General features: G+C 47.4%; 2 protein-coding genes across 3 annotated transcripts; one reads left to right on the top strand and one right to left on the bottom strand.

Moving 5' to 3' along the window:
- The first annotated feature begins 79 nt into the window (after nt 1-79).
- Nucleotides 80-5,345, top strand: GABARAPL2 (GABA type A receptor associated protein like 2). Its single transcript, XM_081871844.1, has 4 exons — nt 80-246; nt 478-533; nt 1,932-2,104; nt 4,825-5,345. The coding sequence occupies exons 1-4, from the start codon at nt 213-215 to the stop codon at nt 4,913-4,915; spliced, it is 354 nt and encodes a 117-aa protein (XP_081727970.1). The 5' UTR covers nt 80-212; the 3' UTR covers nt 4,916-5,345.
- Nucleotides 5,063-17,503, bottom strand: ADAT1 (adenosine deaminase tRNA specific 1). Of its 2 annotated transcripts, XM_081871809.1 has the most exons (9): nt 16,899-17,503; nt 15,830-15,898; nt 15,599-15,653; nt 14,571-14,701; nt 13,616-14,111; nt 13,320-13,465; nt 12,419-12,518; nt 9,545-9,631; nt 5,063-8,004 (listed from the first exon to the last, which is right to left on the bottom strand). In XM_081871809.1, the coding sequence occupies exons 1-9, from the start codon at nt 17,050-17,052 to the stop codon at nt 7,872-7,874; spliced, it is 1,371 nt and encodes a 456-aa protein (XP_081727935.1). In that variant the 5' UTR covers nt 17,053-17,503; the 3' UTR covers nt 5,063-7,871. The 2 variants fall into 2 exon arrangements, with proteins under 2 accessions (XP_081727935.1, XP_081727936.1); XM_081871810.1 differs by lacking the exon at nt 15,599-15,653 and having other exon boundaries at nt 16,899-17,034.
- Between the last annotated feature and the right edge of the window lie 759 nt (nt 17,504-18,262).

Genomic DNA, 18,262 nt, shown 5'->3' with positions numbered 1-18,262 from the left:
CCGCTTCGCCCCACCTTCTGGAAGTCCTGGCTCCCGAGTGGTTGCCGGGAAACGGTGAGCCGGAAGTCCCGCCCGCCGTGCCGTAGTGGTGGCTGCTGCTGCTCGTCGTCGTTGTTGTTGTTGTGACGGTGGCACTACGGGCCCGACGGACCGAGAGGAAGACCGACAGGACCGCCCCTCCCTTCCTTCCCCCGCCCGCCCGCACCGGCGCCATGAAGTGGATGTTCAAGGAGGACCACGCGCTGGGTGAGGGGCCAGGAGGAGGGAGGCCGCCGCCGCCGCCGCCGCCGTCTCCAGGGATGAGGCCTGGCCTGGTCCCCGGCCTCGGGGGGAGGGGCGTCTCTCTCGCCACACGCGCAGCGCAGCGCCGCGGGGCGGGGCGGGGGTGGGAAGGGCGGGGCGGGGGCGCCGGGCTCTGGCGCCGGCCGGAGTCTCTCTCGGCCCCTCCTGACGCGCCTCCCTCGTTTGTCTCCGCAGAGCACCGCTGCGTGGAGTCCGCCAAGATCCGGGCCAAGTACCCTGACCGCGTCCCGGTAAGTCTCTCGCGGCCGCTACTTCGCCTTTCGGGGAGGAGGCCGGAAGGTCCGCGCGGGGTGGGGTTTCGGTGGGCTGGGCCTCTTCAGCATCGGTGCAGGTTGGCTCCCGTTCGAAATCCGCCCTGCGGAAACGAAGCAACAAACAGCCTGTTTGGCCCGAGCATCTTTCCCTTTTTCTGTCCGCCCAGTGCCTCGCCCGGTTGGTAGGAATCTTTGATTTAGGCCTGTAAAGCGGAGGGAGGGAGCGAGGGAAGACATTCCCCTGGATCTTCCATTCCCGGGATGAGCCGGGGTATTCAGTCATAAGAGCAAACAAGCAAACGGTTTCCCCTTTATGTGGATGTGTACAGAAATTCAGATATTCTGAGATTTAGTTGTACCAAAAAGGGGGAACTATAATCCTCCCAAAGATGGTATGTTGTGTGATTATCTTAAGGATAACTTATCACAAAAAGGCAAGGGAAATAATAAATTGTTAACAGCTGCTAGAATTGGAAAAATATCATTTACTTTTCCATAGATTATTGGTTACTCAAATAACAATTTGCACACTGGCCAAACAGATGCTCCAATAGGAAGCCCAGGACAAGGATATGGGAGCCATAGTCCTCTTCCCACTTGTGATTCACCATATCTTTTAATCAAAGGCCTAAGGCCTGTGCTCCTGGTGATACACGTAACCACTGTGGCTAGTAGCTATTGATAGCTAGATTCATCATCAATTTGTCTAAATTCCATTTAAAGCCAACCGAGTTGGTTACCATCATAGAACTGCAGAGTTGGAAAGGACACCAAGGGTCATCTAATCAAACTCCCAGTGATGTAGGAATCTTAACTAAAGCATCCATGACAGATGGCCATCCAACCTCTGCTTAAAAACCTCAAATGAAGGAGAATCCGCCACAACATATTGTGGGAGCAAATTCTATCGCTAAACTATGGATTATGTGCAGAAGTACTTTTTTTTTGTCTGTCCTATATCTTCTAGCATTTAGCTTCATCGGATTACTCCTACAGGGTTCCAATATTGAGAGAGTGGGAAACAATGGAAGTTCCAAACACCTCATAGAACACATGGCTGTGATCTAGCCTTAATGCCATCAAGGATTATGTGACACTGGCTGTATCAGAGCCCTCCAGGAAAGGATATGGTTGGGGCAGCCACTGATTGAAGTTTGGGAAAAGGCCCTTGTGGCTTAACCTTGAGTGCCAAAGTCCTCCCTCCCTTTGAATTTCAGAGAACTGAGAAGAGGTTGTGACATGCTGTGGCTGGTCTTGTCTATCATTTTTTCTGCTGAGCCTCTCCAACTGCCATTGTGTATATTGTCCTGGTGTTAATGTTCTGATGTATCCTGTCCCCCTCCATTTTATCCCTCTCCATTGTCCTTTGGGCAGGTGATTGTTGAAAAGGTCTCAGGCTCTCAGATTGTGGACATTGACAAGCGGAAGTACCTGGTTCCATCTGACATAACTGTGGCTCAGTTTATGTGGATCATCCGGAAGAGGATTCAACTGCCATCTGAGAAGGCAATATTCCTCTTTGTAGACAAGACTGTCCCGCAATCCAGGTGAGGATCTTCCTTCTTCAAGGACAACAGCTGCCGTTTTCTCATGGAAAACAAAGCTGATGACCAGCTGTCTAAAATGGCATGGTCCTCCAGGGCACTTTGGCTTGTGTCCTGAAATAGCTGTTTCCAGTCTTTGCAGTTGTATGTTCAATGTGAAATTGGCTTCTTCACACCAAGGGAAAGGAAGTGGTTTGCAGCCTCAGCTGAGATGATCTAGGGCAGGGGTGATTAACATGTGGTCCTTCATACATTGCTAAATTGCAATTCTTATCACCCCTCACTCTTAGTCATGGTGGCTTGGGCTGAAAGGAGTTGTAATCCAGCAATATCTGGATGGCTAGATATTTTCCATCTCTGATTTTGGAGTATGAATGACTATTCATTCCTCAGAGGAATCATGGGTGGGGAGAGTGCTGTTGCATCCAGGTCCAGCTTTCGAGCTTCCCATAGGCACTTGGATGCTAGGCTAGATGGGCTTTTGGCCTGATCCAGAATCAGAGTTGAAATGGACAATGAGGGTCATTAGTCCAATCCCCTGAAGTGCAGGAATATTTTGCCCATAACCCTGAGATTGAGAGTCTCATGCCCTACTGACTGAGACAGCTCTTATATTCATATAATTGTTTGTAAGCTGTCCGGTTCCTGGCGAGCTATGCTTGTATCATACACTCATAGCCAAGCAGTGAGAGATTGCCCAGGCATCTCCTGAATATTCTGCTTCCATTAAGAGAGGTGGGGAACTCTTGGTCCAAAGAGTGGATCCATCCATCCTTAGGACCTCTGCATCCAAGCCTTGGTGTCCTTTCCTCATCCTAGCCTTGCCCTTCCTGTGCACTGTGATACCCCCACCCCATTCAAGAAACACATTCTCACTGCAATTAGGCTTTCAGAAAGCTTTATATTGACTCTAATAGAAGTCTGCTGCCACCACTCCACAGTCTGTGTGGGGATAAAATCTTCATGGAATGTGCAGCTTGTCAGGGAAGGAGTTAACCTTTTCTGCTCTTTCTCCTTTCTGGTAACTAGGGTTGAAATAAAAGCTTAAATCTTTATTTCTAGCTAATTGCTACAGGTGGAGGGAGGAGGGCAAGGTGGTTCTCCCCGCTTTTGCCTTGGCTGCACCTTCCGCTGGCTAAGAGGGGATGTAGAAATATGCTTCCCAGTTTTTAAAAAACGAGTAGTCTTTAACCCTTTTACTTAGTTATCATAAGGGCAAGAATTTCTTTTGTTGTGGGTTTTAGCAGCAATTTTCCTCCAGTGGCCCATGGCTGCAGCTTATACCTGGCTGGCTGGTGGGGCCAGCTGAGAGTGTATGTGGTTTTCTTATTCATGGATATACCTCCTGCCTTTCTTCTGTTCTGGAACCTGAGGCATCATACAGGTGGGCTCTCATATATTTATTTTCCTATGGGGGTGCTACTGTAGTCTAACTATGTTAGGCTATGTATAGCTGAGTTTTGTTGAGTTGTGGTGTTCTAATCTTCCTCCTCAACTCTCCACAAAGTGTCTGGTTATAGAATTAAAACATGATTTAGTTCATTTTCCTCAGACAAGATACTTTTTCTAAACAATTTGTGCTCCTTTTCCTGTTTTGCTCCAGCCCCACTCCAGCAATCCATAACTTTTGCTTACTGCAGCCAATGTCTGTTCAGAGACAGAACTAGTGTTAATTACAGTCATGAAGGAAAGGAAATTACTATGCTAGTTTAGAATACACAAATGTTCCTAATTTCAGAGCAGCATGAATAGCAGAGCTCAAGTTGTGTACACAGGAATATGCAAGATCACTCAGGTGGACACAGTGCTTGCTATAGAAAAATCTGTAATGCTTGTAACTGATTTGGGGAGTAGAAATGTTTACTCTTTTTCTTTAATATCTCTGCCTTTTTTTCCTTCAAAGTTTCCCTTACTCACATGAAATAAGGCTGAGGGATACATCTTCCCCAAACCCTAGTATTAAGTCAGAAGTTAACCCCTTATGCCAAATTCATGATGTTAGAGGATCAGTATTTTATGGTTTTAAACAATTCAATCCTATGCCTGCCTACTCAGAAGTAAGCCCACTAGAATTCTGTAGGCATAACTTCCAAGATTGCAGCCCAAGTATAGATCTAATGTGCTTCTGTTCATTTATTTTTGCCAGGCTTTTTTTTTTAACCTTCATATTTTTATTAGATTACAGATTGAATTTCTCAAGAGGTAGATAACATTTTAATCTTTTGTCATGAACTTCAGTCTTTGTAAAATGTTGCAGCTTAACAGGAATTTATATTGGGCTTAATACCAGAACAGTCTCTAAGCAGTTTACAAAAATACAGCAAATTATTTACACACACACACACAATATAAACACTAGAAGATAAAATACCAGATGAAACAATAAAATCCTGGGCAACCAAAAGCACAGGATGAGAGAGAGATGTGTTCTGTAGCCTTCCACACTCTGCCTCCAGCCATCTCTCCCATAACCTCCTGAACCAGAGTGCTATCCCTTCCCCTCTCTTGCTAAGGGATATTATGATAACATTCTGCTACCAGAAATTCTAGAGGCTGCAAGTGGTTATAGTAATCATTACAGACACACATGGTACAAGTAGAAAAGGTCCTGTTTAAAGAATTGCCTGGGCTTCCATTCAGTTTGCATTCCCTCTTAGTTGCTATGTAGACTCCTTTGATACCCTAGCAAGTTCCTCACTGTCTTCTTATCTTCTTACCTTCAGCCTGACAATGGGACAGCTTTACGAGAAGGAGAAGGACGAGGATGGCTTCCTGTATGTGGCCTATAGTGGAGAAAATACCTTTGGCATCTGATTGCTTCTCCTTCCCTCTTGTGTCTTGTAAATAGCCTCTTGTTTGTGATCATGACCCCGGGGCACATCCTGCATCTGTCACTGGGTTGATTTAATATATGGATAGATTTTTGTTAGCCTGGTAATTTATGAAAGTTTTATTTCCCCATTGCACATTGTACTCATAGCTGTAAATTCCATAGTCTCTCTCCTCTGGGACACATATACTGACATTATTTAAATACTGAAGCAAGGTAGTTGAGGGATTAAAGTGAGGGGGGAGGGGGATTTTGAAATGAAGGTTTGACTAATTATTAATTATTACAGTTTCATAGTAAGGGCGCTTCTAGATTGTTACAAACAGTCTCAAGATGCTAATATGTTGATTTTGGCTAGTGTCTTCCTCTTGATGAATTTTGCTAGAGGAAACTGATTAAAATTCCTCTCACAAATATGTTTCAGTTCTATGTTACTTCAGCCTCACTTTCTAACACACAGTCTTATGAGGTCAAGCTTTACAAGGGGTGATCCTGCGTCTGTCCTATGGAACAAGCTGTGAGCACTGAAGCAGCTGCTTTTGCAGATCTAGGCATTTCTCAGACTGTGAGAAGACCTCCAATAAGTTGCTTCACACTCTTCCTCTTTAGGAGCCAAATAAGTTTCCTTGAGCTTTTGGTGAGGGACTTTGAAGAGTGATCGGACAGGACTTTCCTTTGTAGGATTATTTAATATCTGGAGACGGGTCCCTGCATTCCTTTCTTTAACAAGGGGGGGTGGAGGTGGACAGTTATTTTTATAATAAAGGTAAAGGGACTCCTGACCATTAGGTCCAGTCGTGGCTGACTCTGGGGTTGCGGCGCTCATCTTGCTTTATTGGCTGAGGGAGCCGGCGTACAGCTTCCGGGTTATGTGGCCAACATGACTGAGCCGCTTCTGGCGAACCAGAGCAGCGCACGGAAATGCCGTTTACCTTCCCGCCAGAGCAGTACCTATTTATCTACTTGCACTTTGACATGCTTTCGAACTGCTAGGTTGGCAGGACCTAGGGCCGAGCAACGGGAGCTCACCCCATCGTGGGTATTCGAACCGCTGACCTTCTGATCGGCAAGCCCTAGGCTCTGTGGTTTAACCCACAGCGCGACCTGGTCCCCCCTTTTTAAAATAATAATAATAATATGTAACCACATTTTACAGCTGTCAGCTGAATGCTACCCATGCCCAGTTATTTGGCAGTTATGGAACAGTCTTATTTCCATTTTATTTGGAAATAAAATGGAAGATACATGGATGTATCTTTCAAGGTATACAATAGGCATGTGGTTTGCTCTGGCTATAATTCTTAATTGACAAAGGCTAATCAATAACCATGTTGTATTGATAGTATTCAGAGTAAAGACAGATATATCCAGCTACAGTCATGGAGGTGGTCATATTTGCTCTCCACATCCAAAAAGCAGGTAGATGCCAGATGTAGCCAGTTCTGTTCTAAGCACACCTTAATGATTTCATGAAAACTAGCACTACATCGCATGTTCTTAGTCATCTATCCGGCTTGGTGGATACCTTGTTTATAATTAACAAAGAGGCAGCCAACTATGGCAGATTGAATCAATTAATTACGTAGGTTTTCAGTGAATAAGCAGGATGGGCATGAGGAAGTTTCACAAGCCCTGTGACAGGCTGCATCTACAATGATGGCTGGCCCCATAATCCTATGCAGTAATATGTTGGCACTCATGAGAAAATCAGGCCACTCTTTAAATCTTTGAGGAGTGAGCTGGCCTCCTTCCCCCTCCTGCAGCAGCAATGGACTTCCTCTCCTTGGTGTTCATCCCCTGGTGCCTTTGTTGCACAGGTCTATCAGTTACACTCACCTCTATGAGCCATACTAAAACACAGCTGTGTAATCCATTGCTATCACAGGATACATTTTCAATAATGCATTCATCCTCACAATCCAGTTTAGACAGTTGCTGTGCTGACCTCAAAATTCTTTAAAAGCTGATAAAGCTAAATGGAATTGTTTACTGTACAAAGTAGCCTAGCTTGCTTTAGTAGAACAACTCCTAAATGTCTTGTTTTAACAGCACTAGGCTCTTGAGCCAGAGAAAACAAAACATGGTACCCTCCGGATTGTTGCACTACTACATGGTCAGTGGTAAAGAATGACTGGATTGGTCCAGCAACATCTCAGGGCACATTGATGAACCCTGCTCTAAGCATTTATGTTTGAGCTCCAACCAGTTCAAATAACCAGCATGCAACAGTCACTTTCAATCTGTCCTGTACAGTAAGACCGCAATCTATGCTAGGGTTACGTTCCAGGAATCACACCTAAAGCCAAAAATCCCATACAATCAAAACACATTGGGTGCAACAGTGGGTGGGATTGCCAAAGTCTTTTTTTTTTTTTAATTGCAAAGTGCATAAAGCTGAATGCACACAAGTTAAATGCATACGTTGCAGGCTTACTGTACTCAATAAGTTTCTAAAACTTCTGTCAACAAAGCCTAAATAATAACTTCTTAAAATGGGTATACAATTAAAATTATTCCTAAAGAGTACCAGAACTGCAAATCACATCGAGGTCTAACATTACACAATTGGAGATCCCACTTTTTGTCTATTACAGTTAATTAACAGAGCTGTTTGCAATCTCAGCCTGACTTGATAACCTCAGTCACACCCAAGTTACATAAAGACAAAAACAGAAAAGACCATGCAGTGACAATTAAGTAACAGGGTTCATGGGCTGCTACCTTGTTTTAGTATGCCCTTTTGTTAAAATGCAAAGGATGGGGGTGGCTAAGTATGTAACAGTCTTGGTGGTTTAAAAAGAAGTTTCAAGAATATTTATATTTCAAGTTTCAATCATTGCAGCTCTATGCCTGTCAGTCACAGGAGGGACAGTAGCATCCCACCCCCTAGGTGAGGCAGTCTTGCCTCTGAGCCAGGTGTCACAGTACAACTTCCTCCTCTCACGTGAAGTGCAGGTAATCACGACTGTTCCTCACCCAGCAGCCCAAAGCTTGGCTGTGCAGTGCTTGCCAGGCTTCTTGGTAATTGGCAGCGGCTTCCTTATACTCCCAGTAAGTCTTTAATTTCTTCTCTCTGAGGAGAAACAAACAGTCCTGGAATGGGTCACTGTCCTGCCTTGCTCCCCCCTCCCAGCTCTTTGTAAACAAAGCATATCATCACCATTCAGGCGATGCTTAGCCCAACAAATAGCAAACATTCAACAACCACACAAAAACTTCATGGCCAAGGGCTGCAATAAAACGTTTTGGTGTAGAAATGGTCACAAGCAGCTCTACCTATGTTTGCCTTGCAAGGGAGAGGCCCAGAGGAGGCCATATGAACACCCACAAAGTGGGACACTCAGCAGCAGGAGCCAGCTTGTGCACATACCACCTACTTGGCAAGTTGCTGAAGGTGGAGGGTAGCAGGATAAAAGGAAACTTGGTGTTTTTGCAGGGACTGGAGTAGGCTGTTGACAGCTTTGGCTGCGTTTTGTGGGAGGGGATATCTGTGGACATCTGAAAGGCTGTGAGGCAGGCTGAGGCCAGAACAAAAGCTTTGCACTCAGCCAATGTTTATTATGTAACCATTATTTATTTTTAAAGCCATGCAGCTGCTGCCCACCATAGAGTATCAAAACACCAACTGTATCCAGCACACCAACTTAGCTATGTCCAGCCCTGCTCTTGCCAGCAACTTTGCTGAAGAAGGGCAGGTTTTGCTCCTCTCTGGGCACTCTGTGGCTGAACAAGAAAGGAAGTTAAGCACCCAAGGTGAACAGGGCAGAGGCAGGCCCACTGTCTTCAGCAGCTCCTGCCCCATCAAAGTGTGCAGGAAGAAGACCAAGTTACCTGAATATAGAAATACTGCCCCCTCCTGCCCACAGGGAGGGACAACCCTGTCAAATCAGAACCAGCTGCCTGGGCACCAGTCTCTGCCTCAAGGGTACAGAGACAGGAAACAGGCAAAGTGCAAACAAAACCCCAGGAAATTGCAAAACTAAGCAAAGCCCAAAATATGTTTGAGGAAGGAGAAGTTATGCAAGCAGCATGGGTGCCAGCATACCTCTTAGTACACACAGCACATCTAGGCAGCCTGCAGAAGCAGGTGCTGGCAGGAGTGTGTTAGAACAGGGAAGATGAGAGCCTGGCCCTGGAAGTGTCTGCACGCAACCTCAATACAGCCAAAGCAAACATAGCATTAATGCAAAGATCGTAGGACACCGCAGAGGAAAGCCATTCAGTACAGGGAGATGCAGCTAAACAGAAAGTGGGTAGCATACAGGAGGGAAAGCTTGGGAAAGAACAAGGATACAGTGTTTTCTATTAAAAAGAAAGGATACAATCCCCATAGAACTGAGTTTCAAAACTGGCTCACAGCCTTGCTGCAGGCAGCCTAAAGGGATGGAGCAGTACAAGGCGAGAGAGAAAGAGCTAAACAAACTCAGCAGTCCTGCAAATGCCAGCTGCTTTGGACTTTAGCTCTGTCCACTGGCTCACTTTTCCCATTGGTCAATTTACCTTTCAAAGGAAAAAGTTGCCAACCCCATGGTGGTACAGGGAGAACATGGGGCCCTCCTGCTGTTGGAGAAGTGGAGCATGCAGCAGTTAAAAGACAGTGGAAAATTCCTCACCTGAGAGTTTTTGGCAGTTTTTCCTGTGGAATGCTGGCCGCCAGCTTCAGGAATGCATGAAAGAGTTCCACCTTGCAGATTTGAGACCTATCGGCAACAGAAGACCAAATTCTGATCATAAGTCTCATTGCAAAAGGAGACAAGGGTGCCAGCTTGTTGGTTGAAGCGCTGCTTTGTCAAGATATCTGCAGGTTGACAGGGATTCGTAACACTTAATGCCCAAAGGAGACTGGTGCAATTGGCAATCTATGAGGGAATCTGCCATCACAAGGCTTTTTTCCTTGTGTGAGTGTGTTTTAAGAAGAGGCTCAAGTTCTTATGATAGTTATATTAAAAAAACATTTTAAAATTAGAGGCATGCTGCCTAAGGATTGAGAAATTTAAGGAACTAAAACTGCCAGGATTTATCAGTTGAATTAGCACAGCATCCTGCCTCCCCAAAATCAGATGACTGGGAAAGGTACACAAATAGCATCATCATGATGATGAGTACATTTATATTCCAAGGAGTTCAAGATGGTGTACATCAGGGGTTCCCAAACTGGTCCATTGGCCTCCAGTGGTTCCATAGCTTCATTCTGGTGGGCCTGTGGATTTGTGGTTGATGATGGGAGATGGCACACCAGAATGGGCTTTTTCTGTGGTGGCTCTCTGCTTGTGGAATGCTCTCCCCAGGGAGGCTCACCTGGTGCCTTTGTTACATATCTTTGTTACATGTCTTTAGGCCCCATGCAAAACCAGCCCTCTTCTTCCAGGCCTGTTTAATTAAACCATCCATGGCCTTTTAAAGTTTGTTTGTTACTAAGTTATGTATTTTTTTGTTTTTATGTTGTAAAGTACCCTGTGTTGGTACATCATCATCACCATAGTCTCCCAAGTCTTAGTCCAAGGCTGTGCCCACTACAACACACTGGGTCGTATTTCCCACTTGCTTCTCAACAATGTTTATGTCTAAAATACAGGAGTTGTAGCTATCCTGCCTCATAAGACTCCCATTTCTGACTATGCTTTCTCACGTGGGGCTGCCAAAACTGAACATGGTATTGATTCTTGATTCTTTTACATGTCATTATTAATATAATTAGTTGTGACTTATTTTTCATCTACTACCAAAAAAGTATCTAAGCAACTTAAGGAAAGATTAAAAGCCAAAAAGAAAACAATTCCAATAATCCACAAACAAACCCAGCAGAAAAGCAACAACAAAAGCTTCAGCAACAATAATTTTTTAATTCAACAGGCAATCAACCAGCTTGTCACAATCCATCAAAAGCCTAGGAGAAGATGACTTAATTTTTAACCTGGTGTCAAAAGGATTTTAATGATGGTGCCAGGACAGACCTCCATAGATGGAGAAGCCCCTCCAAAAACCTTGCCCTTGTTGCCACACACAGGTGAAGTCCAAAGGGTCTGGAAAGTTTGTATTGAGAAAGGAGTTCTGAAGGATATTGGGATCCTGAGCCATAAAGAACCTTCCAGGTTAAAACCAGCACTTTGAAATGTGCCGGCAGCCACTGCAGCTGTGCCAAGTCCGGTGTTATATGATCAGCCTGCCTCAAGCCTGTCAACAAGCCTGTAATGAAATTACTCTCGCCCTTAGCAACACACATGTCCCTTTTCACTGGGGCCAAGATTTTCTTCTAGGTTGACTGTAGGCAACTCACCCCCTTGGGACAGATTGTATGTCTTGGGGATTATTTTCTGCTTCATGTATGTTAAGTGTGCCAACTCTGTTGCCTGGTTCCTATGTGCACACAGACCCGTGAGGAGCTCATGTGTCTTGCTTGGAATGCTACTGTCCCGAGTAGATTTGAAGAAAACACCGCCCTCACTCCCTCATTAATCATCACCATCTCTCAAGGTTATTTCACCACTCTCAGTATAGATCCTTGTAGGGCCAAAGTGCTACACTGCGACACCTCCCCTCACCCTGCAATGACAACTGTCCACCCTCTTCTCCTCAGAGGATCTTTGTCTCCTGGGAGGCTGTAAGCTGATCAGCTGCTGACTAAAAACTTTCCCTTGAGATGCCAAGCCTCCTTCCCCATTTCCTTAGAAGCAGCCCAGTAATAAATGGTCTCATTGTCTATGCAGCTGGGACTGTTACGATTACAGCTGCAACACTTCGGGCTCCTGCTCCACACCGTGGCAGAGATTTATTTCCAGGGTGATTCCAACCAATTCAGGCCACCCTCCATGGTCATTTGCAGCTCATGTAAACTGTGTGTTTCAGGCATTATTTTTCATTTAATGTATGTTAAGTGTGTCAGTTCTGTTGCTTGATCCCAGCGTTTAGAGACACACACACACACACACAGAATGCTTCACAGCCCACTTGGCCACAATGACTTTCAACAGCAGGAGGCATGTTGATGGCGTATAAGCTACTAGACAAGATGGCGACATGCCTCTGATTACCAGTCACTGGTGGGATCCTGAGTGGGAAAATGCTCCGTTTGTGCTTGGATCCTACTTGTAGGCTTCCCTTTATGGCATCTGGTTGGCCACTGTGAGAATAGGACACAGGGCTAGATGGGCCATCTTTGGCCTAATCCAGCTCTAGGGCTTTTGTTAGGTTCCTATGGCAAGACCAAGCAACTGACCTGAATCATTTATCACTAATGGTAAGGAAGTTAAAAACCGGACAAAATGTCTGCCATGAAACCAGTTCAGAAGACGCAGGGTGGGGTTGGTACAGAATGAAGTCAATTGAAAGAGTTGGGCTCTTGTGGTTTGAGACTCACCTCTTCTCTGAAATTCAACAAGTCTGGCTCACTCAGCGCGCACACAGAAATCATCCAAAGGACTGCATCTGCCTCTCTCACACACACACCCCACTACCTAGCTGTGGCTCCTGCCACCTGTGACACACACCTGGACTTTGGGCTTCCAATCACTTTCTTGGTTGACCCCTGCTTGAAGCCATGTGAAGTGACATCAAGTGGGTGCTCCGGAACAGCACTCCAGCTGATAGCTGGGAGGAAAGAGAGGAAGGAGGAGTCACTTGCCACAAAATATGCAAGGGAAACACTAAGTGACATCCTGTAAAGCCCCCAACTCAGATGGTTATTCTTTTGCAGGCAGCCCAACACACGGTGGCCTTTGCTCCTACCACTGTTACCAGCTGTGGATCACCAGCTTCGCCTTTTGCTGCCCCAATGCTGGCAACCCTATCGCTAGGTAGTAACACAATGACATCTTTCCCCCTCCCTTAAAACCCCCAGCTCAGAACCCAACATCTCAACAAGTGCTTTGGCCATATCCCTGAGAAGAAGAAGGCTGCCCAGGTATGCGCTGACACCAAATGCGCACACACTGGTTAGCTGCTGCCTCTCCTTTCCCTTCCTCTTACCTGGTGATTTTATTCCTTCCAATGCAGCCAGCATTGCTTTCTATTATTACAAACAGCAATTTTATCAGTAATGTTTATTTGCTCTGCCGATAATATCTGTTTATCAATCAAGTCAGCAGAAATACCCAGGGAACTTCCAGAAGGAAATCTATTGCTCCCCACTCTACCCCCACCTTCAAGTTTCCTTCTCATACAATTTTAGAGTTGGAAGAGACCCCAAGGGTCATCTAGTCCAACCCCTGCAATGCGTTGGTCTCTTTGGTTAGATGGCAACGTTGGAATTGCCCTCAGACTTTTATGGCTCTGGTAATGCATACAAACAATAACAATTCCCACAGCAGGGTCTCCCTGCCACCACCTCCAAGCAAGGGAAGGGGAGCAGAAAGCCCAAGCACCCTCATAAACACCCCTGGAGACACCCACCTGCCCCGCAGGGCACCACCTTCCCTTGGCGCAGAGCATGGTTGGCTTGGACTGCTTCACGGCTGTGGATGAAGCCCAGCTGGGACTGCAGGATTTCCAGCTCCTGAACTCGGAAGCTATCCGGCAAACACAAAACAGGCAGACCCCTGGGGGAACAGAAGAGCACAACCACCGTTCAGCAACATGACACGCTCCAGTGTTTGGAATAAGGAAACAAGCATGATCCCCAGAAGTAACTGCAATGGGCTGCTCCACCCACCTGGCCAATACCCTCCCCATCCTCACAACTTGCTCACCTTGCAACGATGGCCCTCTGCAGGGCCTCCTGGCTGTAGGGACAACGGCCCACAACCATGGCTGAAAAGTAGATGGGCTGCTGGAGGAAATGCATCAGGAGGGCTCCCTGGCAGCCAAGGACATTCCAGCGCAACAGCTTATCGCTGCAAGACATGGAGGCTGTCTGGGCCCCACGGCCTGGCTTGATCCGTAGAAGCCCCACGGTGTGGTAGTCGCCACCTGGCCGCTGGGAATCCCCTGCCTCTCCTGGGACACACTTGGCCCCAGTTCTGTGGACATCCACCACTTTGGTTCCTACACGGTCCTCGGCAGGGAGCTCAGCACCACAGACTTTTTGTCTCTTGGGAAAATGGTCAGCTGCCATCTCTTCAGACTCCCTTTCAGCTGCCAGAGGCCCACAGTCACTGATGCCCCTCTTAGCTGCCTTTGATGGCTTCAGGGGCTGGCAAGGCTGTGCTTCCACTTCCAAGACTGGGATAATTGAAGCATCCCCACCTAGAAGAAATGGGGGGTGGGCTCTTAGAAGACAAAGACAAGCAGGGGCTCTCTCCCACAGAGGAAAAATTCCCTGGAGCAGAGAACCCATCCTCATTTGGGGTGAGGCAACCAAAGCTGTACAGTCTTCCAAGTATGCTCTCCTCATAAATTTGTATAATGACATCAAGATACTGGCCGTTTATTTACAATCCCTTTCCTAACAATGCATAGTGTAGAATTCACCCTTTTTATAGCTTATCCACAGTGAGTTTCAGTTACCTTTATATCCAGCCCAGTGGCTCAGTGATATTGCTGGGCTATTTGGCAGCCAGGATCTTTCACAATTTCACTGCAGGAACTTTCCACCTCCACCAATGCAGCACAGCCACACCAGGCTACCACCCAGCTCCAAGGGAGGCCCCACCAAGGGCAGGGGAGAGATTCCCCCAACCAAAAGAGCTGTTCTGACATACTCACAAGGTGTGTGGCTGGAGAAAAAAATAAAGGTGATGTATGGTTTGAGAATCCACTTCCCTTCCTCTGTTCCTGGATGGAAGATGCTGGGCTCTTGGCACACAGCTGCCAGCCACAGCTGGTGAAGGAGGTACCTGGGGGCAAGAGGACAGCTGCTTTACAAGAGACATCACCAGCAATACCCCCTCTGGGGGCACCTGAATCTAATGTGATCCTCCCTGGGACTGCTGAGAAAAACTGCCACTTCATTTGCTTGTTTTAATTTGCATTTATGAGAGTGATGAAAGAACCTGATGTTAGAGGGCACTCCTTGGTAAGAGAGAAGCATTCCTGTGGGGAGGGTGTGTATGACTAACCTATCTTCTGATGAAAGCTTAAGTTAGGGGAAGACAACCTAGGCGGGGTGAGCTGCTACCCTAGAATGCAGGCTTATATTATTAGGTGGGTGAATGTTTGCTAGCATACTGTTGGATTCTGTCATTGGGATGTATCTGGAAGATGGTCCAATCAGCAGAGATGTTCTACTCTGGTTCTTGACAACTATCCCCAAGTTGCCAATCCCCCTATTTTGGAAGGGTGATTGAGATGGTAGTGGGAGCACACCTGCAGGCACTGTTGGATGAGATTAATTTGCCAGACAGAAACACTTTTTCATGTCCATTGAAAACTTATTTTCCCCCACAAGCTTTCCTCAATTAGTCCATTCTATTTCTGCAGCTTTTAATTTGGGTTGACTTTGTGTTCTTAACTTAACTTTGCTTTGTAATTTGTATTACATTTTATATTCTGTTTTTTGTATGCAGCTCAGGTATTCTTCAAACGTACAGCAGTTTACAAATTCTTAAAATAATTGATCAGCCAATTCAAGCAAGTCCTGTTCTTTTCTCAGATGCATTGCAGGTAGAAAAAGTGCAAAGTTTAGCTGGCTTAAAGGGCCACAGAGCTGGAATAAGCAGGCCCCCAAAGAAGCTGCCCATTCCAGGGAATCTTCCAACCCCCGCCCCCAGTCCACCCTCAAGCTCATTGCTCACCTCTGGAAGCTCCTCTTGGCCACCACTTCGGCATGACTGTCATTGAGGATGTCTCCTGTAGAAGCACCACCACCAAAACCAACACAGTAAGCCCGACACAGTTCTTCTCCAGGAGGAAGCCAAGCACATAGCCACACCAGTGTGCAGCTGCCCTTGCTTCATTCCAAGGGGCTTGTGAGGAGGGGGGACCTAGCTCAGTGGGCTCCAGCAGGTGGGAAGGGGGCTGCTTACCAGTCTTCCTCATTTCTGACTGCCCAATGCATTTCGTTCCAGTTCCCATGGCAACAATCGCCTTTATTTCTGAGGGGGGAAATAATGGTAGTTGGAAGAGGGACAGACAATGTCCACAGCAGGGTAGAGAAAATTTTGGGTTGGGCTTCACCTATACAAAGCCAGGCTCAGGAGCAGCAAGGCTGAAGCAACGGCAGTTCTGCAGTTGCCTCTGCGGTGTCTTACCCTCATTTCACACACACACTTCTTAAGTCCCAATAGATGAAGGTCCCATGAAAGTTATTTCTTGTTATTCCTCAGGGTTGGAGGCACAATGGGAGAGCCTACCCAGGCTCCCTGCGAAGGGAGTTCCAGAGCCTGGGTGCTGCCACTGAGTGCAATCCCTTTTAGGGGAGATACCAAATCACCCACAGCTCTTGTCTCTTTTCTTTATTCTAGAACCAAACACCCTGGCTTCACAGAATCACAGAGAGGCTCACTTATTTTTTGCAGGGGGTGGACGGGGCGGACAGTGAAACCCCTCTCCTGAAAGTCTTAGTGCTGGGGGGGGGGTGTGATATTTATATGGTATAAAGTAACCAGGTCCTAATCCACTGAAAGCTTTAATGACAGTAACTGGCACAAGTGCTCTGAAACAGACCAGAAGCTCTTGAAGCACTGGAATCAACACCCTAATCCCAAATGGAACTCTTCCCCCCAAGTATGCCATCCTCTTCAGTCAGTGGGGAGGTGATCTGCCACACAAGCCAGGGACACAACTACAGTAACTCACTTGGGGCAACCAAGTTCTGCTAGGAGGAGCTGAAGGCAGCAGCAGCCTCCTCCGTTATATCCAGCAGCACAGCTACCCCTGCAGGGAATATCGGTGCATCAGGCAGACCCATGGAAATAGGCTGGAATGCTTAATAAGCTTAATCAAGAACGGCCACAGAAAGCTTGGACACCAACACCATAAAATGAAAGGCCCTCGCTGGGTTTCCCATTAAGGCGCCCCCTTTGGCCAGGGCGCCTCCCCCCCCCCCCCCCCGCCGCAGAAGCCGGAGCCCATCTGGTCCTCTCCGAGCCTCACCTGCGCTCTCCACCTGCAGCACCGCCGCTAGCAGAGTCCACTCTCGACCAGCCGCCGGCTTCCCTTGCTTAGGCAGCCGGGTCTCGTAGTGACTGTAGCACAGGGCGGCCACCTCGTCGGCGGTCCACATCCTTTGGGGCAGCGAGACGGACATCTGCCTCACTCCCTACCGGGGACCTCCGGAGGTCGCGAGGCTCCAACTCCCAGCCGCCGCCGGGGACTGTGTTGCGGGCACCGAGAGAGAGACCGTCCAGCAGTCCCAGACCTGCCACAGCACGAGGCGGGCTCCTCCTGCCTCCGCTGCCCGGCCGAGCATCCCCGCTAAGAGCCTCGTCGCAACAGGCACCGACCCTCCCCAGGACCCACCAGGCAGAAGCTGCTACCGGCCAGGAAGTCAAGAACCGGCGGAGGCCGCCGGGAGGAAGACAGAAGAGCTCTGTGGCGACGGTGCCCCGCCCCTCTCTGGGAGCGCCGGGATCTAAGGAGGCGCTCTGCACACGCTAAAAGGTGCTCTCGCTCGGGGAAAATCAGAGCCGGGATGCCTCCCGCCGTGCCTTAGCGGCACTTCCGGCTCCCAGAGGGCCACGTGGGGCGACAATCAGCAGAAGCCATAGAGACCGAGCCGGACAGAGCGGCTCTTCCCTTTAGCCGACCAGAAGCTGCAAGTGAAGGCTCCGCGCACCCCTCTTTTCAGCTATTGCGAATCCTAGAGGCAATAAGGTATAGAGTGACTGCTGATTTATCTGCAGGGTGGGCTTCCTGGTTTTTTTTACATCACCTCGGGCGACCCAGGCACTTTAGAAGAGCATCACGCGCTCAGTTCAGAAAACTCAAGCAGCTAAGCCCCGCTCCCCTGTGCTACCGGGCTACCGTGTGGCTTTCCGTTTATTTCCCAACTACTAATGATTATAAAGGAATAAATCACTACCTGAATACAGGGGAAGGACTCATGGGTTTTGTTAAAAGGGAACGGGGCTCATAAAACGGCAACATGCTAACACCACAGGCCATTTCTCAGAAAGTAGCAACAAATACAAGACAGCTGGAGGAATGCAACATAATAATAAATGCAACGGAAGGCGTCTGGAAAAGGCAGGTGACCCCAGCAGGGTGGACGCCACTGCAAACTTAAGCGAGGTTCTTTCTTGACATCCTGCCCCTTTCACTATATGTTGGTTAGCAATCAACAGGGAGCTGAGCTGTGACATTTTACTTCTGATGTTTGCAACCACGGTTATGCTCATTCGCCCAGACACTGAGCAGATTCCCTAATCTCCATCATTCTTCATATGGCTCCGAAGACAGCATGACATTCCCAAGACACTTCATGCTTTCAAAATAACTGTTAAAGACAAGTAGAATCT

The sequence above is a fragment of the Podarcis erhardii genome, assembly GCF_964252035.2.
Source record: "Podarcis erhardii genome assembly, chromosome: 7".
Classification (NCBI taxonomy): domain Eukaryota; kingdom Metazoa; phylum Chordata; class Lepidosauria; order Squamata; family Lacertidae; genus Podarcis; species Podarcis erhardii.
Note: the sequence above shows the minus strand (reverse complement) of the source record. Positions and strands in the feature narration are given on the sequence as shown.

Bases quoted from the DNA above. Each gene is read 5' to 3' on its own strand.
- ADAT1 (XM_081871809.1), bottom strand. From the start codon at position 17,052: ATGTCCGTCTCGCTGCCCCAAAGGATGTGGACCGCCGACGAGGTGGCC. The intron at 15,654-15,829 runs GTAAGCAGCCCC...GTGCTTCTACAG, and splicing joins GTCAGAAATGAGGAAGACTG to GAGACATCCTCAATGACAGT. The intron at 14,112-14,570 runs GTGAGTATGTCA...CATTTCTTCTAG, and splicing joins TTTCTCCAGCCACACACCTT to GTGGGGATGCTTCAATTATC.
- GABARAPL2 (XM_081871844.1), top strand. From the start codon at position 213: ATGAAGTGGATGTTCAAGGAGGACCACGCGCTGG. The intron at 247-477 runs GTGAGGGGCCAG...TTGTCTCCGCAG, and splicing joins CAAGGAGGACCACGCGCTGG to AGCACCGCTGCGTGGAGTCC. The intron at 2,105-4,824 runs GTGAGGATCTTC...TCTTACCTTCAG, and splicing joins AAGACTGTCCCGCAATCCAG to CCTGACAATGGGACAGCTTT.